This window comes from Sapajus apella, unplaced genomic scaffold (assembly GCF_009761245.1).
Source record: "Sapajus apella isolate SASKATOON/1434 unplaced genomic scaffold, GSC_monkey_1.0 scaffold12, whole genome shotgun sequence".
Classification (NCBI taxonomy): Eukaryota; Metazoa; Chordata; class Mammalia; order Primates; family Cebidae; genus Sapajus; species Sapajus apella.
Window position 1 is genome coordinate 6,811,675 of NW_022436952.1, and position 24,162 is coordinate 6,835,836.

Genomic DNA, 24,162 nt, shown 5'->3' on the forward strand with positions numbered 1-24,162 from the left:
TGCATCCTGGAGGGACTGCTATTGCTGTGCACAGCTCCCAGGCCGAGCGTGGGGCTGGACAGGAGGCTTGAAAAAGCAGCAGGAGACACGTTCACTTCTCCTGGGCCACTTGGAAGTTCGAAATCCCCTTCCTGACCTCCTTGGTGTTCCTTAGCCCAGGCCTGGGGAGTGGCAGAGCAGGACAGGGACCCCAGAAGCCCAGCACAGCTGGGGCTAAGCGGCCTAGTTGCCGAAAAGACTGCAGCGGCCACCGTGTCCGGGGCTTGGGTTTGAGTAGTAACATGTGTCTGCGAGTTTGTAAAGCAGGACCCCTTCCCCTCCTCCTCGGCTACTGCATTCGGAGGCCCGACTCCAGGCCCCTCATTCGCAGCTGGGCAGTTTGAGAATTTGCCTGGTGGCAGCCGCCTTCCCGGAAAAGGGGTTCCAAGGACCCACACGGTTTGTTGAGCACGCTGGGCGCCCAGAGACCGCCGCAGCAGGGCCCCTATTACGAGGCGACAATTTTCTTTGAAAAGGGAGCAAGAGGGTGGAGGAATAAAGGAAAACAGTGTCCACAGCTTGCCCTCTGGGTGCCCGTGGGAGCGGAGAGAGAATGGGCCGTTCTGGGTTGAGAGGATGACACTAAATGCCCCATCACCTGGCCTCCTGCCCTGGGGTCTCCAAGGAGCAAGGGAAAGCCGTGCCCCTCGGCCTGTGCCTGGCTGGTGGCTTTACATTCCCCTACTTCTGGCTGATCTCCTACTTGAGGTGGGAAGGGGCACCTGGAGCCTTCAGCTGCAGGGCGAGAGATACCCGGTGGCCCCATTTTTCAGTCTCCAGAGCCACAGGCAGGGAGCAGAGGGCCAAGGCTGGTGAAGACCTGGCCATGTGGACAGCCCTAAGGCCAGGGGCCTCTGCAGAGGTGAGGACAGAAAAGTGCTGCAGAGGCCCCCAGACTCGATGGCTCCATCTCCACAAGAGAGCATTGGGGGCCTCAGTGGCTCCTTTAGTGCTGTAGACACAGGAGGAAAGGCTAAAGAATGAGAGAGAAACAGCCTCTCTCCATCCCCCAATCTTGCACGGGGAGAGGAGGCTGTGAGCCTCAGCACCAGGGAAACGCAGCGCTGGGGCTTGGCCAGGACAGATCATCGCTCCGGCCTTTATCTCAGCTGTAACTTCCCAGTCGAACAGGGCCCGCTACGGCGGGCCAGGGCTCTCGCCTTTGCTGAAGATTCCTGGCTCAGGAAAGATGGAGAGGCTGGGGGTTGGGGGAGAGGAAAAAATGGCGGGGGAAGATCGGAGGTGACCGAGCGTTGAGTTTTCACATCTTTATTATTATTATTAATATTAATATTATTACCGAAGTATTTCACGTCCAGAGCTAAGACAAGACTACAAACACAACACATAGAAAATTAATAAAATAGAACTTTGTTTTCTTCTGAGGCTCCTCTTCTTACTTCTAGGTAGTATGTGCTCCTTCCAGTGGCTTTAGGGAGAGGGTGGGAGAGACGACAGATCTGGGGTCAGGGAGTCTTCGAGGCCCCCGCTGAGGGGACAGCGAATCTACCTTTGAACCGTGCACCGGGGACATGGACGAAATGAGATGCGACAGGGACAAGAGCATTTTGCTCTGCTTCCAGGAAACATCAAGTGAGTCCGATCCTCAGTTCTCACTGGGAAGCCTGATCAGGCTGAGGCGGGTTTCTCGGGAAAGAAGGGCGAGGGTGGGCTCGAGCAGTGAGGCTTCTGAGCACCAGCCGGGAGCTGTGCGGGCGGGGGCGTCCAGGAGAGCGCTGGCCCCGCCTGTCGTGTGCCAGAGAGCAAGTCTCCTGGCTCCCCCACCCGAGAGCCTTCCTTCCCCGGGCTCTCCGACGCCCTTGGCTCCCACAGGCCTTTCCCCTCTCGTCCTCCCTCCCTTTCCAGCACCTTCACTCGGCAGGTTTTTCTTCCTCCTCCTCGGCACTGAGCTGAGAAGCGCTGAGCAGTTTGCTCTCCTTTTTCCACTTCATGCGTCGGTTCTGGAACCAGATCTTGATCTGCCGCTCCGTCAGGCACAGGGCGTGCGCGATCTCGATGCGCCGCCGCCGCGTCAGGTAGCGATTGTAGTGAAACTCCTTCTCCAGCTCCAGCGTCTGGTAGCGCGTGTATGTCTGGCGGCCTCGCCGGCCGCTGGGCCCAAAGGAGGAACCTGTTACGCAGAGTGGATATGCTGAGGCCTGGGGTCAGCGGGCCCAGGGCCCCCTCTCCTAGTCGACCCTCGAACACAGACTCCAGTCTGCACCCTGTACCGGGATGCCCTCCACTCTCCCGGTTCCCTTCCCCCTTTTCGCATTCCTCCAGCGCCCCCTCCAGATTCCCTCCTGGTCTCCTAGGCCTGTGCTGCCTGTCTAGACTCTAGATGGGGGAGGGGAGGAGCAGTTTGAACTCCCACCTGAGCCTGGGGGGAGGGGCTGGCCAGGTGTGTGTCTTCCTAGTTGCATTTTGTCTTTCCCTCCCTTTCCATCCATCCAGCTCCCCCCACCCCGCCCACCCAATGATAAATCCAGGCCCTTAATCCGTAATGACGTAGATCGATCCATAGTCCACATTAACGGCTCCTCACTTTCGAGTCTGGCTAATGGACGTCAATTGGGACTTAAGGCCAACAAATAATCCAACCTGAGACCCCGAGCCTGTTTCTCCCTCTCCCTCGCTCCGCCTGCTCCCTCTCTCTTCCTTCCCCTTATTCCTCCTCCCTCCTCTAACTACCACCCCTTTCCTGGTGCCTCATCTTGCCACGGCCCCCCACCCTCCGGAAAACACAGTCCCAGACACACTCAACTCTTCCTCTCCAGCGTCACCCCCACCCCCTTGCATGACGCACTCCGTTTTTAATGGAGCCGTCTTTGGTTGGGGGACCCTACCAGGGCTGAGAGAGGGGACAGGAGCTCCAAGTAAAGCCAAGTCAGTGACTGTGGTCCCCTGCTCCCTTCCTTGTCCTGGAACCCCCGGCTCTGGCCAGGCGCCCCAGGAGAGTCCACTCGCTTCCCCTGGCTCCCAGCACGGCTGGGACTTTGCAAACTTTGTAACTCCTGCCTACCAGGGCACAGGCGAGAAACGCCAAGCAGGCGCCCAATCTTCTTTTATCTCCTAACCGAGATGCCCACCCAGCACCCTGTGGGAGAATGGGGAGGGGAAACGCTCACTAGTTCTATGTCCCGGAGTGGGGGCCCACGGGAGCCAGGGCGACGGCGACGGGGAGTCTCACTCACTGTTGCACGAATTCATCCGCTGCATCCACGGGTAGACCGGAGTGGAGCACTTCTGCTCTTCCGTCTCGCCGAACACGCTCTTGTCCTGCGCGCAGTCAGACTTCCGCGGCTCGGGGTGGAACTGGGGCGGCTCGTCGGCGCTGGAGAGTGCGCAGGCCGACTCCTTCTCCCGGTAGAAGGCCGGCGCCGGCCCGTAGTCGCAGGGCGCCGCTCGGCCGTAGCCACCGCCCGCCGGCGGGTAATAGGAGGAAGTGGCAAAGCCCTTGTCCTGACCGGGCCCTGGCCCATAGGGCGCGGGGTAATGCCTCAGCGGGTCCGCATAGCCCGACGAGTAGAGCGGTAGCTGGCCCAAGAAGGACTCCTGCCCGCTGGCCAGAGTGACGGGGAAGGTGGAGTTCACGAAATAGGAACTCATTGGGAGGGGAGGCGCGCGTGGCCGCTGCTGCTCCGCCGGGTTTATGATTTGTTGTGTTTTATAGTCCGAGCGCCGCGCCTATTAGTAGTATATCCGAGATTGGGTTTTAGCTGAGGGGGGATGGCGAGGTGCCAGTGAGGGCCAGAAGGAAATACAACCATCTGATCCAACACTGACCAATGGCAGAGGCAGGAATTGTCAAATAGCACCCAGGAGGAGCGCAGCCCGCACGAGGGACCCGCGCACAAACCTATCAACCTTTTTTTCTCCTTTTCCTTCTCCTTCCTCTCTCTCTCTCCCCAACAACACAACGGGTCCTGTTCCACCTACGTAGGATCTGTGAAATAAGCTCTGTGCCTTTGAGGGAGAAGGGAGCGTTTAGATTGAGACCACCCCACTCCCGGGTGATTAAATAAATGTATCTCTTCCCCACCCCAAGCAGGATAGGAAAAATTTAATTGTGTTTTCAGAAAAGTTAACCCCTGCGTTGCTTGGGCCCCTTCCTTCCAGGGAGGGGTGGGTATATGTTTCCGAATCTCCTTGAGAGAGAGAGAGCTAAAGGTTTGTTTCTAGGGTTTTGTGTTGGTAGAAGGTGAGAAGAGTTCTCCGCTAAGACGAGAAAGAAGAAACACCCTCCTCCCCAGGTTTCGAACTTGGTTTTTCCTGTTTATCAGATCTGCCTTTTCTCCTCCAAGCCTCGGGTTATTGTTCCTGCTTCTCCACAACCCTTCTGATCTGAGGGGGCAGGCCAGATCCCACTACCTAGGAGACCCAGAAGACTGGGAGCTGGCAGGAGGGTCTGAGCCCAAGCGTCCCCCTCTGGCTCTGTGGCTAGGCTGGGAGCTTCTTGGAAGGCAGTGTCCCAACAGCTGCCCAAGACATCCTGCTTGCTTCTAGTATGCAGCTGCTCACTCTTGGCAGGGGAAGGGGCACTGGGGAAAGGGACTAGCCCTGTCCTCACTTGGTGATGTGGAGTGAAGGAGTCAGGGCTATCCCTCAGCCTAGGTGACTTTATTTGTCTGATCCCCGTCCTGCCTGTAACCCTCACTCCAGCACCCTCTGCAATCTCAAGAATAGCCTGGGCTATAGGATTTTTAGGAATCAGAGATGTCCCAGTAAATCTGGGCACGAGGAAGAAATCATTCCTCTTCCAGTTGTGGGTCCTCAAACCCTCCTGATAGTTGAGGCAGTCAGAGGCCACCAGGAAGAAAGACACCCCCACTCCTCTTCCGAGTCTCTGTAGGAGCTGGCAGTTCTTTTTAAAATTAATTCTTTCCCAATATTTGGTTTTTGCTCTAGTTTGATAGGGAGAGAAGGATGTTTGAGTTCTCCTGGAGACTCAGCAGGCAGCTTCCAGCCATCAGCCGGCGTCCCCTCTCCCTTCTGTCTGTCTCAGCATTGCTACAATTCCCGCTCACACCCCACGTTTGTATCATCAGCTTTGCTGCCTTACAAGCTTGGGTGTGTGAGAGAGTGTATGTCTCTGGCTCTTTCATCCAAGGAAAATGAGCATTGAAAGCCCAGGCTGGGAGACAGGGCCACAGTACTTTCCAGCCTTCTAATATGCATACACAGGCCAGGTAGTGAAGGATGACAACCCTCAGACCTGGGGACAAAAAGGGGTTGGGGCATGGAACAAAGTCAGATGTCAGGCCAGGCTGACCCTCCTCTGTCTTGTCCTTCCTTTGGGCTCTTTTTTCTGGCTGAGCTCTGCCCGCTGAAGATAGTATACAAGACACTAGGGAGGGTGGTAGAGGGCTGAGCTTGGAGGACCAAGGGTGGGAACTTATTAGGTTGCAACATGGTCTCCAAGGCTCTCTGAACTCAGGGCAACTTCTAAGCTGTAACTTAATGGCAAACTGGCCATCCCTAGATGTCCCTCCAATCACTTCCTGACTCTATAGGAGTTTCTGATAGGCATTTAAGAAAATAAATTAAACCCCCCTGATGATGAAGAACAATAAATATTCCAAATCTAGCTATGGTTGTGCTCACTTCTAGAATGGACTAGGGGCCATTTGAACAGAGGGAAAAAAGTGGGAGACAGTGCTTGCATGCACCTCCTCCCACTGCTGAGGCTGAGCCCTGGGTCTCAGCCTTCCCTGCCTCCTCCCTGGCCACAATGTCCCCATCCTAGCACTAAATAATGCAGTCTTCTCGGTAGAGTCTGAGCAAAATGAGATCTGGTGAGGAAGGGAGCATTTCCCTGTGACAGAAGCAGGAAAATAATTGTCTTATCCTTAGAGTGACAGCCCCCAAATTAACCTCACCTCTGCAGGTTGCTTGTCTGGAGATGGAGCCCCTCTGGGCAGGGCCTGGGCGCCTGGAGTCAGGCATGAAAGGAAATAGCGCCTCATCGCTCTTATCTAAACCCAGAGGTATTTATGAGCGTTTATTCGTCTGATCCATTTGTTTGGGAAAAAGAGCAGGCGGGCAGGGCTGGCCAGAGACCGACTGGTTTCTGGGGCCAGATCCCTACGAATCTGTCTGTGGTTCCATCCACCGACGTCTGTCTGTCTCCATGGGGGAATATGTAAATACACAGCGGGCACAGACTTCTGCCAGTCTAGGGTGTCTCTCCCTGCCTCAACGAGGAAGCGTGTGTTCAGAGAGATGGATAGAAATGTGTACCAATTCTTGAGTACATAACTGAGGGATTGTACCCCACAGGCAGGATTTATAATTGTAATTTTCTCTGCTGTGAGTTTGCAGTCCTGTGGGCAAGCTAAGACATTTCAGCTCTCAGGAAAATGTTTCCTAAGTTGTGTTTAGTTCAGGAGTAAAATTCTTGATAGGTAACCTCAGGAGAGATATTTGCCTTTGTGTGTGTGTGTCTGTGTCTGTGTGTCTGTGTGTGTGTGTGTTATGATGTGTGTGTGGAGGGGGCTGAGACATAGTCCAGGCTTCCAATTTCCTCTAAGCTATAAAGCCCTCCCCCTCAGCTCTTTGGGGTGGTGAGCACCTTCCCTCACCACCCCCAACTTTCGTTGGGATAGTGTTGGATGAAAACATTTCAATCCAATTCTCGTCCTGGACTCTGTTTCTCTGGGTTTGGGGAACATAAATGTTACCAGGGGTACTGAGTGATTACTCCCATAGGTTGGAGGAGGCTCTTTAGAGGAGACACATTGCCCCAAAATCGGCCCCGGCAAATCAAGGTACAAAGACTTCATTTTCATTATGCAAATGAGTAGCCTACTCTTTGATCTTTAGGGGGAGCGGGCAGTAGCGCTGAGCCCACTCTCCCAGTTTCCTACCCCCAGGCCCAGAAGCACCCCAAGGGTACTAAAGTGTTTCAATACCCTGTACCATCTCGACTTCTCTACCTGTCCTTTGGATTGCCCAAAAGCAAAACAATTTCGGAGGGGACCAAGACCTTCGAGGCTGGCTCCTTCAGGGCCTCGCCTACAGCAACTCGCTGAGCCGGGCCTTATAGCCGCCGGAAAGTCACTCTCACTGCGGAAAAGCTGAAAAGAGCTGCTCCAGAGGCCCAGGCTCCAGAGGCACCGGAAAGTGCGGGGGCCGCAGCCGCAGTGTTTGTCCCCAGCACCACCAGGTCCCTCGACCTCGTCAGCTCCTCTAGCCCTGGGCCAGACTCTGGCAACACCTTGGCTTGCCTGGTACCACAGGCAACTTCCTGGAACCCGTCTCCCAGGAACTAGGACCACAGCACCTTTAAAGAAACTGCCAGAACTTCCTCCTACGGCTTGAAAGCCGGAGCTAATCAGTAACCCGTGAGACAGGGGCCAATATTCAAACGTTCAAACACGGCAGTGGAGGCGCAGAGCCCAGCCCTGGCCACCCCCTCCTGGGAAGGCGGTCGAGTTAAGCCAGTATAAGGGGTCCAACAGGAACGGAAATTACGACGGTGTGGTTCCTTAATGATTGAGCCCCAGTTCCACTACTAATTTTTTTCCCAAATCATATTTACGTCGATCTCGCTTGAAACGATCGAGAATGGGGGAAGGGAGCGGCACTCACTTGCAGACACCAACAGTTTCCAGAAAACTCAGTTCAATTCCTTCACCATGGACCCACCGACCAAGGAACTGGCAAGACCCACCAGCCAACCAGGAGAACACAGACCCGGTTGTCTTTTGACAACCGAGTGGAACTGCCGGGGCCGCCGCGGCCCCCTCCCTTGGCTGAAAAGAAAACCAAATAAACCTTGAAACAGCCTTGGCTTCGGATCTCTCAAGCGGCCCCATTCTCTCCCGCGCCTTGGTGGGATGGGAGTGAGGGAGGGGGTGGGGATGGCGGTGGGGGTCTCGGCTCTGATCCCTCCACCCTTTGGTTCAGGGCCCCTGGTCACTGGATGCAGAATTAGACCTTTTTAAATGTGTCCTAGAGGAAGCCGCTTCCCCTTCCCCTCCCAGCCTCCAGGTTTGAGGCTGGGATGGGCGGGAAGGGTGAGGGGGCGGGGAGAGTGGGGAATTGAGGATGATGGGTGGAGGAGAGACTTGTTCTGTTCTCTAACCCATACCAGGGAACCAAGATCCAGCTGAGAGCGTCGGCGTGGGCCCGAAATCCCCCGAATCCCGTGGACCCTGCGCTGCCAGGGCTCCAGGCGTCGGGCACTGCCCGGGCAGTGTCGCGGGCTTTGCGGCGCCGAAGCCGCGTGTCTCCGAACGGACGGTAGATGGCAGCAAACCGCATAATTTGGGTCACAGTGAACTGTCTAAGGGAGGATTTATAACCCTCCAAGACTACAGGAGAAAAAGACCTTTAGTGTGGGTGGGTTTGGGAAATGTATCCCTTGAGAATAAGCCTTGAGTGCCGTGGATGCTGGCGGAGACCTCTCGCTACGAAACCGAGCGGTCCCTTCCGGCGCCCAGGCCGGGCCTGAGCCTAGGGCATCTACCCCGGGCCCCAGAGCCCCTTCTTTCGCGCCACAAGTGGCCCTCTCCCAGCTTAGGACTGAAATAATAAATATACCCCCACTTCCAACACACCCCAGGCCCTGTAACTCCGGAGCGACCAGAGGCTCGAGGCTGAACGTCCTGCATCTGGTCTTAAGAAAGAGAAAAGCAATCACATGTTCGTGCAAACCAAACTAAATCACAATCTCTCCTGCCCTCCACAGCCAACTTCACTTATCTCTTAGCTGGAAACTTCCCCCAGAAGCTCCCTTGCCCCATTTTTAAGTCCTTGCCTCAAGGCTGGCTCCCACTTCCACCCCACCAGCTACTTGAAGAATCTCTGTCTCCTGCCCAATGGTTCTCCGCCCTCCCCACACCCCTAGAAGGCCTGACTGAGAGATAAATTGGACACCCGGGGGACGGGACTGCCTGAGCTCAGTGCCAGTTAGCTTTCCAGTTTAAACACCACTAGGTCCCTTAACTGGATTTTCTTATTTTCTTCTTTCATTTCTTTCTTTTTTGTTTTTATTTACAAGCCTAAAACAAAAACGCACTTAACAGCTTATTCACAATCACCACGTTTGGACCCAGGAAAGTTTGAAATGTTATCATATCAGACACACACGGCAATTTTTTCCTCCACCGAAATCCACACATCCCATACCAATACAATGCAAATAATAGAATCAATGTCGCGCAGAAACCAACAGCTGTAACCTACCGCATTAAAACCACAAAACTGTCTCCCTGCAGAGCGAGGCTCCCTCCTGCTTGACTGGCGAGAGACTTGGGCATTCTCGGGCAAGCTTCCTGGGGGGGGGAGGGTCTCCCTCATTTTTGGTGTCTCCACCCACAGCCCTTTAATTTCAAAAACGTCTCCGAAGGGAGATAGTGAACATTTCTATGTAAATTGTCTTTTCTGTGTTTCTCTAGCCGCCTCCTCTCCCTCGCCGGCCTTGGCGGAGATTCCAGGCCCTACAGAGACCAGGACGTCCCTTAGCGCCACCGCCCCACATGCCAATGCTGCCGGGAACCCGGCGATATCCGCACCAGGCAAGAGAACTGCGCGGGGGCAATAGCCAGAGGCTGGGACAAGGGAGGGATGGTAGGAGGAGGAGGGGGCAAACCCACGGAGGCCATAACAACTGACTTCTTTGGGTGCCACTGAAGCCCAGGTGCCCCTATCCTCTCTTTCGCGGCCCCCTTGTTTGAGTCTCTCCTCCAAGCTTAAAAAGGCAACTTAGAGCTTGTCTCCTGGCCCCCTTTATATTCGTCTTCCCGCTTCCCCTGCCTTGGCTCCCCCTCCAGGAAGCAGCCAACCCTCTCTCCACCACCGAATTTCCTGGAAAGCTTCTCCCTGCAGCGCCCAGAGGTGGGGTTCAGCCCCGTCTTGGAGTAGGGGAGGAGGGAGAAAAACCCAAGCCCCACCCCCCTACAAAAGCGATGCAAAAGAACCCGAAGAAAATTGTAGAATCTCCCTTACCTTTGCAGACCTTGGGGTTTTTTTTCCCCTCCGGATTGAAAGGAATGGGGAGGGAGGAAAGAAGGAGCATTCAGTTTCTTCTTCAGCTTCCAGATAATATTGTCCCAACGTGAGAGCCGTCGCTTCCCCTTCTCTGACTTGGGAGAGAGGGTGTTTCATTTTTCTGACATTTGCATAGAAAATGGAGTAAGTTCTGGCTTTGAAAAATAGTATCAGGCTGCAGTCCTGGGCAGATTGTCCATTTACCCTCCATGATGACTAAAATCCCAGATCAGTGAGCAAATTAACTTAGGAATCAAAATTATTTTTGGTTCTCTCTTTGTGTAATTCCCACCCCTCCTGCTCTCTCTCTCCCTCTTTCGCTCTCTCTCTCTTTTCTCCTCACCCCCCTCTCTCGTCCTCTCTCTCTTTTGCTCTATCGAGCTGATACTGAAGTATAAAAATATCAAGAGGCTGGAGCCCTGAAGGACGACAGTGCTCCGACCTAGGTGTGGTGTCCAAAAGAATGCTGCATTATAACCACCAGGGAAATGATAAAAAGTTCATGTTCACGATCGCCCGGCCACATGACCGGCGCCGGCCAATCGCTGGATTCAACCACTCATAAACTTCTATCACAAAGTTGTAAATTTTCATAAAACAACAAGGAATTTATTGCATTTCTTCATGGCTGCTCCACCAGCAACCCTTTTCTCAGTCGCCATCTTCTTTTCTTCTCCTTCTCTCCTTTTGGGGAAACCCCAATCTGAGAAGGGGTGAGATTTGGGGGGGGCAGAGAATCAGAGTGGAGAAGCTATAAAGGTGCAGCTGGAAAGGGGGTTCTTTTCCGAACCTCCCTATTTTCCACAGGAGCTCTGCTCCCTCCTCTAATAAAAGTCTACCCCAAATCTGCAGAGGGACTGTTCTGATGCAATTTGGGGTGAGACGGGAGCAGAAGCCGGTGTCTAGTGTCTAGAATTGCCATCTGCACGTGGGCAAAATGAAAGCTTCGGTGTTCCCTCTCCCCCGCTGAACTGGCCTCCTCATTCCTAGCCCTGTAAATGGCAGGACACCCACCTGTGAGGCTTGCAGCATTGCGGGCGAGGGGGCCTTAGATCCCCCAGGGTTTAGTTTTTGCCCCAGGAGGAAAGGTAGCTTGGATGGGGGGGTGGGCAAGGCTGATAGTCTGACAACCAGATTCTCGCCTCCGCAACCCAGAAACTGGGGGAGGGTCAAGCCGGATCCTGGCCTCTCCCGCCCAAATGCAGGCAAGTCCAGGTTCCCTATTGACAGCTCCCCGCGCTCTCCAGGGGTTTACGTGGTCAATAATGGGGGAAAATGCAGGTTTAGAAGCCTTTCACAGACAAATTCAAATTCAACAGATCATCCTAAAACCAACCCTCCTTCCTCTTTCTTTCCAAAGTCTGTTTTTTAAATTTAAATAATCCAGCGTTTATAATCGAATAAATGCTAAAAATCAGTTCGGCGATTCTAGCTGCATAGACACCACCCTCCAGGTCTTGATCCTGCAATCAGCGGGTATTTGAAAGCAAAAAATAAAATAAAAATTCAGCCCAGGTCTCCCAGGTCCCCTGAAATATCCCCATATTTCAAGTTGAGCTACCAATGACCAAATTCAGGAAACGAAATAACCTCCCCTGCCCCAATTTTTTTTTTTTTCTCTCTGTCTCTCTCTCTGTGCTGCGGAGAAGGTTCCAGGCTGCTGTCGGCGGCGCGGAGAGCGGGCGGAGAGGCGCGGAGGAAGCCCCGGGCGTGGCGCGGCCAGGCTCCGAGAGCGGCCGGGATGCGGCCACACCGCTCAGGCTCTTGCTGCCGGACTCATTCCCTTCTCCACTCCCCATTTTAAAGTTTTATTTGGGTCGCTTGTGTCAGTTTAGAACGAGATAAATTAAGACAAAGAAAAGTAAAATAAATCGAAATAAAATAAAGTACTAGCTCTTGCCGAAAATGTTTGTCGAACAAGCAGGAAGCCGTGAGCGCCCTAGCTGGAGGCTGCTGTGCACGGACTGAGAGCCTCTACTCCCTGGCGTGGCCTCCACCCAACGCCACTCAAGAAGCCGGAGTGGATTTGGGTGTTCATTTCCCTTTCCTTCGGCTCTTCCTTCGTATGGGGCCTAGCAGCTTGGATTTCAGCTCTGTCTCTGTGCCCGCCGAGCTGCAGCCCACATCCAGATCCCGCAGCTTGGTTTCCAGGCCTGAATGAGGAAGCGGGTTTGTGGAACTGTGAGGTTTTTGTTGTTTTGAGAGCGTGTGTGACTAAGCATGTGGGCTCCTGAATGCGTTTACTTGGGGGCAAATGTGAATTTGTGTTTATAAGCCAATGTGTGAATGTGCGTTGGTATCAATGTATCTGTGAGTGAGTGTGAATGTGTGTTTACTTGTGAGTGTGTGTGAACATGAATGTGTATGTTCTGGGCATGGAGCTGGGATTATATGAATGCTTGTATGTTTATTTGTTAACATATGGATATGAGTGTTTGTGACCGTGACAGTGTGGATATGTGTGATGTCAGCCTGTAAACACATGTGATTGTGTGCATCATGTATCTCAATGTGTGTAAAAGAGTGTAAAGGGAATGCATGAGTGAAATATCGGGGTTCACTAGTTGGCAGCCCCAACCCAGAGCAGGAGGCACCAAGAAAAAGAACAAACCCAGCGCATAAATGAACCTGCATCAGAAGTCAGAGCCAAGGGGTCATCGATAACCCCCACCCCTTCCCAGCCTTACACAGAATATAGGGCATTTGTTTATTTTGAATTGTGTTTTATTTTTCCATCTTTTAGATACACATAGAATGTAAAAGGGAGCATGGGGCCAAGGGACGGGGAGCAAGGAGCAGCGGCCAGGCGCTTGGAGAACACGCGAGTTGTAGGTTTTGGGGCTCCCTAAGGCCCCTTGGTGCTGCTACTGGGAAGGCTCAGGAGGGCAGGCAACCACAGGGTTAGTCCAGACCCAAGTCCACAAAGACAGCATCAAAGAGGGCTTACAAAACAGCAAGATTTTACAAAGACCTTACAACAGCAACATAGAAAAGGGTAGGTAAATTCCAGAAAGCTACAGAACAGGTAGATAATGTCCTTCTCATCCTGCACAAAAAAAAACCTGACAGACTTTCCGATAGGTAGTATTTTTTCAGCGTTGAAAAACCAATATTTCACCTTTCTCTCTCCTCAAAAAAAAAAAAAATTAAAACTTATTTTATTTAAATAGTTTTCGTTTGTTTGTTTTTACTTTCCTATTTGATTTGAGTTTCCTGATTCAGTTCCCATAGCTGGGCTTCTCCTCCTCTCCCTTTCTCATCTCTCTTCCTCTGCCCTTTCTCCATCCTTCACTCTTCCTCTTCCTCCTCTGCTTCAGCCTTGTCCTGGCCGGTGGTCCCGGGTCCCGCGGTCTTGTTCTCCTTTTTCCACTTCATGCGCCTATTCTGAAACCAAATCTTGATCTGTCTTTCTGTGAGGCAGAGCGCGTGCGCGATCTCGATGCGCCGCCGCCGCGTCAGGTAGCGATTGTAGTGAAATTCTTTCTCCAGCTCCAGGGTCTGGTAGCGGGTGTAGGTCTGGCGGCCTCGTTTGCGGTCGGTTCCTGCGCACAGTATTTAGAGGAAAATCAGTGAGTGCAGAAAACTCCAAAAGAGTGCTCACCTCCCTCTTAGACCCTGTCTGTGATCTGAAGTTGATGGGTGAAGAAGCCTTTTCCCACTAAACCAAATTCTGGCTTTCCATACCCCAGCCCTTATTCCAGCTGCAGTATCCCTTCAATTGCAGAATTTTCTACAGGCTTCTCAAGGCAAACATTCCCATTTTCTATCCAAGAAGTCTTTTTCAGCCTGGAGCTTCTGAACCCAGGAAAGTAACCTGCTGGCTATTGAAGGCTCTGCTCCTAGGGGGTGCAAGGGGAGATTAATCCTCCTTTCACTCTCTAGGATCAAGGACCCTAAACCTCCTCTTTTGAATGCTGATCTGATGGTCTTTCCAGTAGAGGCCAACAGAAACCATGCAAGTGACCCTGGAATGGGGTACCAGGCCTGGCTTGAGAATGTTTCCCAAGAAGAAAAGGAGACAAAGGGGCCTCAAAGGCCCAGTCCCTCCAACTGGCCCCCAGCATGTTATGGAATGTGAAGGTAAGAATTTGCAGATTTCCTTGGAGCAAAGAGTTGGTCTAACAGCAGTTGAACCTCTGATGATTCTTTTCCAGTGAGTGGCTAAGCTTCAGACAGGGCCAGGGTGTCCTGCCTGCCTGCTTGCCTAGACAGCCCAGCTACCTAAAGCAATCTTTGGGCCTCCAGGAAGGCATGGGGGAGAGGAGAAACAGCAGCCTGGGATAGGATGGAACATGGAGTATCTGGGTGGTGAGGGCCAAAGGGCTGAGGGGAACTTCTGCATTAGGCCCAGAACCCTGAGGAGACTTGAAAGAGGTGCTCCTGGGAAGGAGACAGGGGAGGAGGGGTTGGGGCCCTAGTTTCAAGTCACATAAAAGTCAAGCTGAAATGCCTATGAGCAGAAAAATGGGGGCTTTGATAAATCAACTGGAAAGGCAGTTAAACTATGGAGCAGGTAATGGGGTCTATAACCACCAATACTGATGGTGTGAGAGCTGGGCTTCTTCTGGCCCCTGACCATCACTGGGCTGGGTGCCTCTGACCATGAGTCTTGGGTCTTCTGGACTTTGGGGCTAGCCCCCAAGTTCATCTGCAGTGGAACAGTGCAGAAAAGAATGTCTGGGCCAGACTTGGCAGGGACCCTATGGAACTTCAGCCTCTTGGGGTTCCTGCAGCAGCTGGCTGGGTGAACTGCACTCTCTAAGTTTTGATTTGGCTCCAGAGAGTCCTAGCCCCTTCCCGAAGAGGAGGGTCACTTATCTGGAGTGATACCTCCAAACCTGGCCAGTTTTTTAGGGGTGCCTAGGAGCCCTAGGAAGAGCACCTGAGGAAGCTGCAGTCCCATGAGGCCTCTGCCGCTTTCTAGTTCTCCTGTTCCGCTCTCCTACCCAAGTTCACTGGGGTCAGGAGGCTCATCTCTCTTGGTCTCAGCCCCCTCCCTCCACCTGCCTCTCTGGCTCTGTGTCCCTGGCTGGGTCCTTTTCTCCTCCCGTCAGGCCTCTAGAGCCCACCACTAATTGAGCTGATGGGAATAATGGGAGAGCGGGGTTCGCTGGAAAGGAAGGGGGAGGGGAGAATTGCTTAGCGCTAAGGCCCCCTCCCCGATACCTTATTCGAGCTAGGGTAGGGGGACACACCCAGGGCTGAGGTCCTTAGCTAAGAAGGGGGAGGGGGAGACCCTAATGGCTATTCTCTGCAAACCCCAGCCTTCCTCCGCGAGACAAACGGCCTCGTCTCCAACCCGTGCCGGCGCTGCTGATAAATATTTAAAGCTAAAAGGCCGAGAGGAAGGGTGGGGGCGGGCTGGGTGCTCGCAGCGCCTTGGCGTCGGCGAAGACAGACCCGCCGGGAAGCAGAGCGAGCCTGAGAGCACCGAGCAAATATGGGGGCGGGGGCGGCCGCGACCAGTGGGTGCAGCGTTCCAGGGCCGGCCTCCGGCTGGGATCACTCTGGACGCGGAAAGAGGCGCCCGGCCGGGAAGGGGGCGCCTTCCGAGTAATGTGCTCGGGCCCCTGGGGCTCGGGACAGCTCGGTGCGCGGCGTTACCTGAGCTTCGCATCCAGGGGTAGATCCGGAAGTTACCCTCGGCCGCCAACTCCGAGTCCCTCTGCTCCTTGGCGCCCGCCGCCTTGGCGGACTCGCCGGGACACACCCCGGAGAGGTTCTGCTCAAAGGGCGCGCAGTGCATGTTGAAGGAACTCGGCTCGAGCCCGTAGCCGGCCGCGTAGACGCCGGCGGCGCTCTGGCCCGCCATGCCCCCCCCGCCAGGGTACAAGCCCTGCATCGAGGCGGCGAAGGAAGCGCCCGAGCCCGCTCCATAGCCTGGGCGCTGGGGGTTGGAAGCAAATGCACAAGAAGTTTGTTCGGGGAAGGCTCCGGTAGCGAAAACCGAACTTGAGGCTGGATATTTAGAAAATAAAGCATTCGCATAATACAATGAACTCATAATTTGGCCGGATGATTTGTAGGCAGGGACGTTTTAGTGTCGGTTTTACGAGATTCCTTGATATATTACAGAATTAGAGTCCAGATTTACACCAAAAAGGACCCCCTTTTTCCTCTCCGGACCACGTGACCCCGCCCACGTGACTTCCCCTTTGCCAATGGCTGGGCCGCCTCCCCACGGCTCCCGGTAATGTGGAAAAAATTGTGTGGCGTTGGATTTATAAAATATGATCAATAATGAATGGGAAAGCCGAGCCCTGTGGATTGGGGCTGGGGGCTCAAGGGCCGCTGCCGACTCCCGCGGGCTGGAGGCAGCTTGCAGGCGAGGTTTGGGGAGAAAGAGATTGAGAGAAAGGGAAAATAAATAACCTCAGGGCGATCGTGTTGTCACCCCGCTACCTGTCCTCTCCAGTCCGTTACCGAGCTAGAGACAAACGCAGGGATTGAATACATGCAACTGGGAAGGTGGGTGCGTGGGGCAGGTCTGGTCTTTATTAATCCGGGCCAATTCTGCACTGCAAGGCCTTTTGGGGAAGTTGTCCGGTTCTCCCAAGACGAGGAATAAGGTGAGCCTGGCTCACGGCTCTGTCTCTCTCTCTTGGTGCCCCAGATTTGCGGGAGGACATGAAGCGAGGCTTCCAAGGTGCTCCTAGGGCACAGGATCCAGCCAATGGGCCTTGGACGCTGCAGTTTCTGGTGGCTAAAAAAAAAAAAAAAAAAGGTTTGAAAGTAAAAGAAAGAATGGGGTTGGGTGGATGGGGAGAGAAAGGAAGGGTGGAGGATGGCCCGGGCGCGCTGCTTTCCCGGTTCCGGAGGCGGATGCCTCAGTGGAGCGTGACTATGAGAGAAGTAGAGGCAGCGAAGGAAGGAAGGTGGTGAGCCATGGCCTCAGAACAGAGAGAAGATGGCCAAGTCCCAGAGAGGGAGAGGCAGGGAAGAACGGTCTCCCTTCTCCTGCTGCCTCAACCAGAGTCCGAGGGGGAAAAAAAGTATGCTCAGCAGGCCTGCACTCCACCTTTATGCCCCCCCTCCCCCCACACACATCATAGGACTCACAGCAAAACAAAGAGGGAGGTGGCGGGGGACACAACCACCAGCCCAGGCGCTTGTCTCCAGCGTGGCCTGGGCGCCCTGGTCTCCCAGGCCGGGCAGCCTCGGAACGCAAGAGGAGGGGGTTTCTCTTGGCTCCCCTCCCTCGTTTTTCTCTCCTCCAATCAGACGCAGCCGCCTCCCTCACCCCCTGCGCCCCTGGGCCGAGGGACTCGCACCACCTGCCTCCAGCCCCCGCCCCCTCCTCTCCGCGGCCTAGCCTCAGCAGGCGCAGGAGCCTGGTGACAGGCTCCCCACCGGCTCTCCAAGGCACCCGGTAGCAAATGAGGAGCGCTGGCCGGGCCAGACTCGGGTTCTTGCTTGTAAACTTTATTGTAACTCTTCCGCCCTTTTCAGGGGCAGACAACAGAACAAAGTATAGAGGAACAACAAAATATATAATTAGCCCTCCCTCCCCCCCATAAAGCAATTCACGGATACAGGATACATTCTCTTCACAGTAAACCTAAGAACACTTTTAACAATTGCCCACAGCGCGCATGCTAACTAAAGTAATCTCTTTTGAGAAACACTTAAGACAAAATTGTCAAACCAAAGGGGGTGGGTGGAGGAGGAAAAGAGAGAAGCCAGAGCGAAAGCCAGCGAGCTGGGGGGTGCAACAAGGAGAGAGGATTGGGAGGGGAAATGAGAACGCAGCAAGAGAGAGAGAGAGAGAGAGAGAGAGAGAGAGAGAGAGAGAGAGAGAGAGAAAGGAGAGGGAGACAGAATTACGGCGTGAATAGGCAGTTTCATGTTGTTGGGAGAACTTAGCAGAAATCGGTACCTCGGTCATTACAAAGAAGCACGTTCAAAGGAAAAAGACCATTGCACAAGGAGGCTTTTTACAAGGGGTGGGAAGGGGCATGGGGGGGCTCAGCCGGGCCTTGGCCGCTCACCCTCACAGGGCGAGGGAGTCCTTGCTTAAATCCTTTTCTTTCCCCCCCGGCCCCCAAGAGAAGGGAAGGAGATCCACGGTAGCTCACACACAGAAGCTATTACGAGATACTACCACTAGCGGGGACTGGCGCGGCGGGGGACGCTGCGGTGGGAGGCCCGGCTCCTGGCCCCGCTAGCGGGGCCAGAGCTCTCTTGGGCGGGGGGCAGGCGGCGGCGGCGCAGCCGGGACCCGCGGACGTGCGGGCGGCCGCGGCCCTGGCAGTCCTAGCTGGAGCCTACTTCTTGTCGCCCTTCTGTGCGTCGCCCTCGTCCGCCGCCTCCGGGGCCCGCTCCAGCTTCTGTTTCTCCAGCTCCTCCTGCTCGCATTTGCTGCTGGGGAACTTGTCTTTGTTGTTCTCTTTTTTCCACTTCATCCTCCGGTTCTGGAACCAGATTTTGACCTGTCTCTCTGTCAGTCCCAGCGCGTGCGATACCTCGATTCGTCGCTTGCGAGTCAGATAGGGATTAAATAGGAACTCCTTCTCCAGCTCCAGGGTCTGGTAGCGGCTGTAGGTCTGTCGGCCTCGCCTGCGTCCGGCGGCTGCTGGGAATGGGGGAAAGGGCGAGACAGAGGGGAGGGGAGGGGAGGATGGGGGAGGGGGCAGAGACGGAGAAGGTTGGAAGATTCGTGAACGGGCCTAGGAGACTAGTATAATAAGGGCAGGAGACCTTCTACCCTGTACGGGGGCGGGGGGCGCGAGAAGGCCGCGGTCAGCGGAGGAGGGGGGCGAGGGGGATCAGACACCACTGAATCTAAGGGAGCCAGAAAGGGGAGCCCCCTCCCCCTGGTAAACAGCACCAGAGTCGGGTAGGAGGTGGTTCAGATCTATTAAAAGTGCCATAAACTTTGGGAGGAAGGATGTGAGGGGGGGGAAATAAGAATAAAAAAGCTGGGTGGGGACGAATGGACCCACCTTGAAAAGCCCCCAGAGCCTCTGCCCCAGAAGAAAAGTTTCTTCAGGGTAATTAAACTATAAAGCAATTGAGAAGTGCAAAAGTTGAGCGCCCCACTCCCACCACCCTCTCTTCACTACCCCCCATAAAACAGTAAAAGGGAAAAAAGGAGGGGAAGAAGAAGAAAAGTAAGGCAGGGTGAGGGGTTTATAGATTCAGGAAATGTTTCTAAGCGACCCCCTTCAAGGGGAACAAAAAAGACAGAAAGAAGAAAGAAAAAGAAAGGAAGAAAGAAAGAAAGGGAAAAACCGGCAGGCGATCGGAACGGAGCCGGCACGTCTTCCAGAAGCTGGAGGAAATGCGCCCCGGCCTGCCCGGCCCCCTGCCCGGCTTTGGGCCCTCCCGGCCCCATCCTGCCTTGCCGGCCCAGAGGCGAGCTCACCTTGCGGGCGCATCCAGGGGAAGAGCTGTGTGGGCGACGGGCTCTGCTCGGAGCCCTCGGCCTCCTCGCCCAGGCCGCTGGCTGCGGCAAGCTTGCAGTCTGCGTACTGCACCAGGTCTGGATCCTGCGCACCGAATAGGCTCTGGCGTTGCAGCGGGTCGTAGCCGTAGAAATTGCCGGGGTCCCCGTGGCACGCCACGGCGCACGGGTTCTGCTGGTAGGGAGCCGTGGACAGCGACGACGGCCCGTGGTAGAACTCCTGGATTTGCGACGGGTGCTGGAAGCTGCCGCCGCTGCTGGGACCGTACACCACGGTGGGTCGGCCGCCCAGGTCCTGGGCGAAGCCGCAGTCATAATAATTGGGGCGCAGGGACTCCCCGGTTTTGTATTTGGAGAACAGTGAGTTGACGAAATAAGAGCTCATTTTATTGAATTTTGAAGCGGCGGCGGCGGCGGAGGCTGTAGTTGGGGGCTGTTGGGGAGGGGGTGGGGAGGGGGAAAGGGAGGGAGAGAGAAAAAAAACGCGGATTCGCCGGCTCCTAGTCACCCTCGCCAGGAAAGGAGAGGGAAAGGGAGGAGGAAAAAAAAAGAAAAGAAAGAAAAGGCTAAGAAGATCTCGAAGCCTACACACTTTTTGTGATTTCCAGGAATAGAAAAAGACAGAGAAGCCTCCAAAAGTCTAAGCTTGCATGGCAGCCGCGTCTCGCTCGCCCTCCCCCCACCCCCCACCCCCCAAACAAAAATATACCGCCACTTAAAGAGGTCCTCGCTTTACATTTCGAAGAAGGGATGCCAGTTCATAAACAGTTTTCGGTGATTTACTTCCCTGCAAATGAGTTGTTTCATATTTTGCACTGTCTTTTCATGATCATTTGCATCCATTAGAGACCCCGCATCCTATTGGCTTCTTCGTACTCCTCCCGGACAGAACGCAGAGCGAGGGTGAAAGCGAGAGAGAGCGAGCGAGAGAGAGAGCTAGAGCGAGAGAACGCCAGGGAATGAGGAGAGATCGGAAAAAAAAAAGGAGGGGAAGAAAAAAACACCCAGGGAGAGAGGGGGAGAGGGGGAGAGAGAGGGGGAGAGGGAGAGGGGGTGAGAGAGAATGAATACGGATTAAATCTGTTTAACTACCTACATTAATGAGATATCTCTCGCCTCACAACAAATCAAATACCTTCGCAGACCACCCCCAAAGACTGATGTGGGGGAGTCACGGAAAAAAACGCGCGCGCACACACATACACAACACGCCAGGCGTAGGCACGCTGTTAATTTCGCGATTTTAACGAGGCAATTGGAGTCTTTCTAAATGTCAGGGTCGCTTCGGAAAAATGTAAAAGAACACGGTTTAATTGCTCCGAGTTTTAAAAGGTCCTATAAACGTAATTGGTATTTTAATACAAGTTATCAAATCATACAGCTTCCTCTCCTAAACATATTTTCAAACAAACGAGGTAGTCATATTTAAAGCTTTAATGATCAATTTCCTTATTATTGATAAAGGTTTAACTATCGTGTGGAGGGAATTGGCTGGGTAACCGGCCCCCCAAAAAACGGCTGTAAACTCTTTAACAAACTATAAAACGCAATAAAGCCGGAGTCTGTTGTTGTTTATGCCGCAGCGCATAAAAGCTGTTAGCATTTTACGAGTTCTTTCCTCTACAGCTATAAAACTGCAGCTTCGATCGCCCCCGCCGCCCGACTGCAGCACGGTGGGGGTGACGAAGCCGAAATGAGAATGATTATGGGGATTTTTTTCGGCACAAACGGTGACTTTTCTGAAATTTTCACCTCCTTCCATTCTGTCAAGCACCTGCCTTCACCCCTTCTCTGGAGCCCCCAAAAGGCCCCCTTTCTGCTCGGCCCTGGTCAGTCACACAAGTTCCTCTCATTAAAAAATAAGCAAAGATTTTTCTGTGGAGCAGGGGTCTGGGAAATCTTGAGGAGGGACCGGGAAGGAAGAAGAAACTTTCTGGTTAATGAGCAGTGATTGAAGCACAGAGCAAACTTCGACCTGCCACTGCCCATTCTGCAGGTTCACGCAATCTCTGCTTGCTGAAAAGGGGGTCTCCTGAAGTTCCTTCCATCCAGTCAGCACTTTTGAGGGCAGAGTTTGCATGAGAAGAGAGGGCCTGATGCCATCAGAGGGGTGAAACCCTAATGGGGTGCTGCGCACCTGCACCCAGGCCTTAGGACCAAGTAGCCAAGCCCAGTTATCAATAGCTCCCAAACTTCTCAGGCCGACCTCCACACCTTCTGCAGTGCCCTAGGGTGGGAGGGCACCACTAAGCCCATCAACACATCAAGAGGAAAGAAGGGTGATGGAGGCTGTGGCAGGATATCAGGCCCTGGCCCCTGGCCTTGGTGCCCACTGTCTTATGCTCTCAGCTGCCCTAGGCAGTGGCTGCAAAGTATGTGTTTGGGGGACATCTATTAGTCCTCAGTGTCCCCAAGACCTTTTGAGCCACCGTCAGTACCTAAACTGACCGGGGTGTGGGATTCAGATAGAACAAGGTTGCTGAGTCCCCCATTTTCTCCCCTTTACCCTTGGGGAGCCTCTAGTTAAACCTGGCTTGGTTCTCCCTACAGACCTGGGGACCAGACGCCTGCACGCAAAATGCTGGAATAAGCTGACTGGGTGCCACACTCTGTGGCCACTGCCTTCCCTGCTGACCCGGCCTCACGATGGTGGTGGCCAGGCTTTAGAAGGCTGGTCTTAGGGTCAGAACCAATGGCCTCCTGTAGCAGTAGATTGGTAAGGGAAAGGAAAGAGAGAATGAAAATTTTGAACAACAAAAGTGGAGGCTTTACAAATACATTCAATCCATTGTTCATTCAGGAGACAGTGGTTTGTTTTTAGACGGGCACATTTTGGGGACCCCGTACACTCCAACATTTGTAAAAATGAAACTATCACTTTTCCACAGGACCCTTACCAGTGGGGTCATTTAGTTCTTCAAAAGTGAACCCAGAGAATGAGAGAGAGGCTACAAGGGGGAGAGAGAGAAATGAAAAGAGACGGGGAGAGCACTAGGGCTTTGAATTTTCAGTGCGTGGCTGAGGGGACCGTGAGGCAATGGAGGGCAGAGTTAAGTTGTTGCCGAAGCAAACATTTTTATCAAGTGCGAAGGATTTTATGGTCATTATTAGAGAACTCACCGGTGAGGTACAAATTCAATGGCTTGTTCTAAATCATCTCTACATCGTGCCAGGAATTCCTGATGGAAGGAAAATGTTTCTATTATAAGAAAAAAAAAAAAAAAAAAAAAAAAAAGGAGCGAGGAGACAATTTATAAACACCCAGCTGAGCGCAGATTTATTAGAGAAACTCAAGTTAAGGAGAAACTCTGCTTGCCTCCTTGCACCAGGTCCTAGCGGGGGAGAGGAGAGGCTGCAGCCGGGGTGATTTTGAGGGAGTGGGAATATCTATTGCTGGCGCAGGTTTGTCGGATGGGAGGCAGGAATCTGGCTTGGCAGGGAGGACATAGGAGATTTGGAATGCAAGGGGCTGTGGACAGCCAGGGTGCGGGTCTCAGAACGAAAGTGCTCAGAGGCCAGACCTCCAGCTACTCAATGAGGAAAGGACCCGCACCCCCAGGTTTGCCTGCGCCAGGGCCGTGGCGCGCGGGGAGCCGCAGCTCTCACCTGGAAACCGAGAAACCCAGGGAAAACAGAACTGCGTCCTGACGCCGCACCCGCCCTCGCGCCCATGGGGAAGCCCGCATTCTTTGGGGTCGCGCAAAGCGTCCAGAGGCGACATCCGAGCCTTCCGCACCCCGCTGCCCTGGGGAGCCCCTTCCCCGCGCCTAGGTCGCCCTGCCCGCGCCCAGCCCAGCGCAGCACTCATACAAAGGGTCCAGAGCCTGAGCCAGCGCGAAGCCGCCCCGCCGGCTTTGGGTATCTCCGAATCCCCACAAAAGCTATGGCTTCATTTCTTCCCAGACTCGGGGGTACCTGGCTGGCTTACGCGATTTGCTCTCCATCCGGTGGGCAGCCCGCCTCAGGGCAGCTTCCTCTCCATCCCACCTTCTTTTGCCGGCTCGCCCCTCTCACCTGACCTGCTCACCCGAATCCGAGGACTTTCCTTTCGCCTCCCTTCACGGAAAATCTCGGTTTTTTTTGGAATTAATTCTCCTTTTGGATTTGGACTCATTGTTCCTATTATTACTATTTTTCTTCGTTTTCATGCATTTGTTGCCCCACGGAATACGGCAACTGGGTGAGAAGCACTGAGCCCTCCTCGTGGGGAAAATTCAGAAAATTGACCATTGGAGGAGAGGGGGGAACACCACTATAACTGAAATCTATAAAATGGGGGTAAGGCCATACGAACCCTATTTTTTTTATTAGGTGCAAATTATTCATGACTTTTGGTAGCGCTCAGTTCCTGGATTCAGGGCCGACCTAGGCGCGGTGCGGGGCGCAGACCTCCGCAGCCGCCGCTCCCTGGATTTTTGGCATGGAGCAAGGGTGCCATCTAGCGGCTACTCTGCGAAAAGGCGCCGCTGCCACCGGCTCCACTAGTTTTCAGGGAAATCAGCCGCGGCAAGAGAAACTTTCCTAACCAGCAGGAAAAGGGGAGAGATAGGGAAGAGAGCATGAAAAAAGGCATCAGAATCAGGAAACGGCTCATGAAATTGTGTAGATAAGCTAAAAGAAAAAGAAAAAACACAGGAGGGGGGAGAAAAAAAAAAGAAATCTTTTTTTCTTTCTACATACACCTCCCACCCCTGACCCTAATTTCTAGCGGAGACCGCCAAGCAGCG

The 24,162-nt window shown here is 53.8% G+C and overlaps 3 protein-coding genes across 7 annotated transcripts; all 3 read right to left on the bottom strand.

Moving 5' to 3' along the window:
* Nucleotides 1-1,294: 1,294 nt before the first annotated feature.
* Nucleotides 1,295-10,660, bottom strand: HOXB6 (homeobox B6). 2 transcript variants are annotated; one of them, XM_032279889.1, is made up of 3 exons: nt 9,991-10,660; nt 3,234-3,726; nt 1,295-2,170 (listed from the first exon to the last, which is right to left on the bottom strand). In XM_032279889.1, exons 1-3 carry the CDS (start codon nt 10,147-10,149, stop codon nt 1,911-1,913), a joined length of 912 nt encoding a protein of 303 aa, XP_032135780.1. In that variant the 5' UTR covers nt 10,150-10,660; the 3' UTR covers nt 1,295-1,910. The 2 variants fall into 2 exon arrangements, with proteins under 2 accessions (XP_032135780.1, XP_032135781.1); XM_032279890.1 differs by having other exon boundaries at nt 3,234-3,758; nt 9,991-10,659.
* Nucleotides 10,661-12,743: 2,083 nt separating this feature from the next.
* On the bottom strand, nt 12,744-17,291 carry HOXB7 (homeobox B7). Its single transcript, XM_032279898.1, has 3 exons — nt 17,092-17,291; nt 15,637-16,735; nt 12,744-13,574 (listed from the first exon to the last, which is right to left on the bottom strand). The coding sequence occupies exons 2-3, from the start codon at nt 16,034-16,036 to the stop codon at nt 13,321-13,323; spliced, it is 654 nt and encodes a 217-aa protein (XP_032135789.1). The 5' UTR covers nt 16,037-16,735; nt 17,092-17,291; the 3' UTR covers nt 12,744-13,320.
* Nucleotides 17,292-17,433: 142 nt separating this feature from the next.
* On the bottom strand, nt 17,434-23,820 carry HOXB8 (homeobox B8). 4 transcript variants are annotated; one of them, XM_032279895.1, is made up of 4 exons: nt 23,364-23,820; nt 22,556-22,614; nt 19,397-20,371; nt 17,434-18,604 (listed from the first exon to the last, which is right to left on the bottom strand). In XM_032279895.1, the coding sequence occupies exons 3-4, from the start codon at nt 19,818-19,820 to the stop codon at nt 18,297-18,299; spliced, it is 732 nt and encodes a 243-aa protein (XP_032135786.1). In that variant the 5' UTR covers nt 19,821-20,371; nt 22,556-22,614; nt 23,364-23,820; the 3' UTR covers nt 17,434-18,296. The 4 variants fall into 4 exon arrangements, with proteins under 4 accessions (XP_032135786.1, XP_032135787.1, XP_032135788.1 ...); XM_032279896.1 differs by lacking the exon at nt 23,364-23,820 and having other exon boundaries at nt 22,556-22,650; XM_032279897.1 differs by lacking the exons at nt 22,556-22,614; nt 23,364-23,820 and having other exon boundaries at nt 17,434-18,601; nt 19,397-20,424.
* Between the last annotated feature and the right edge of the window lie 342 nt (nt 23,821-24,162).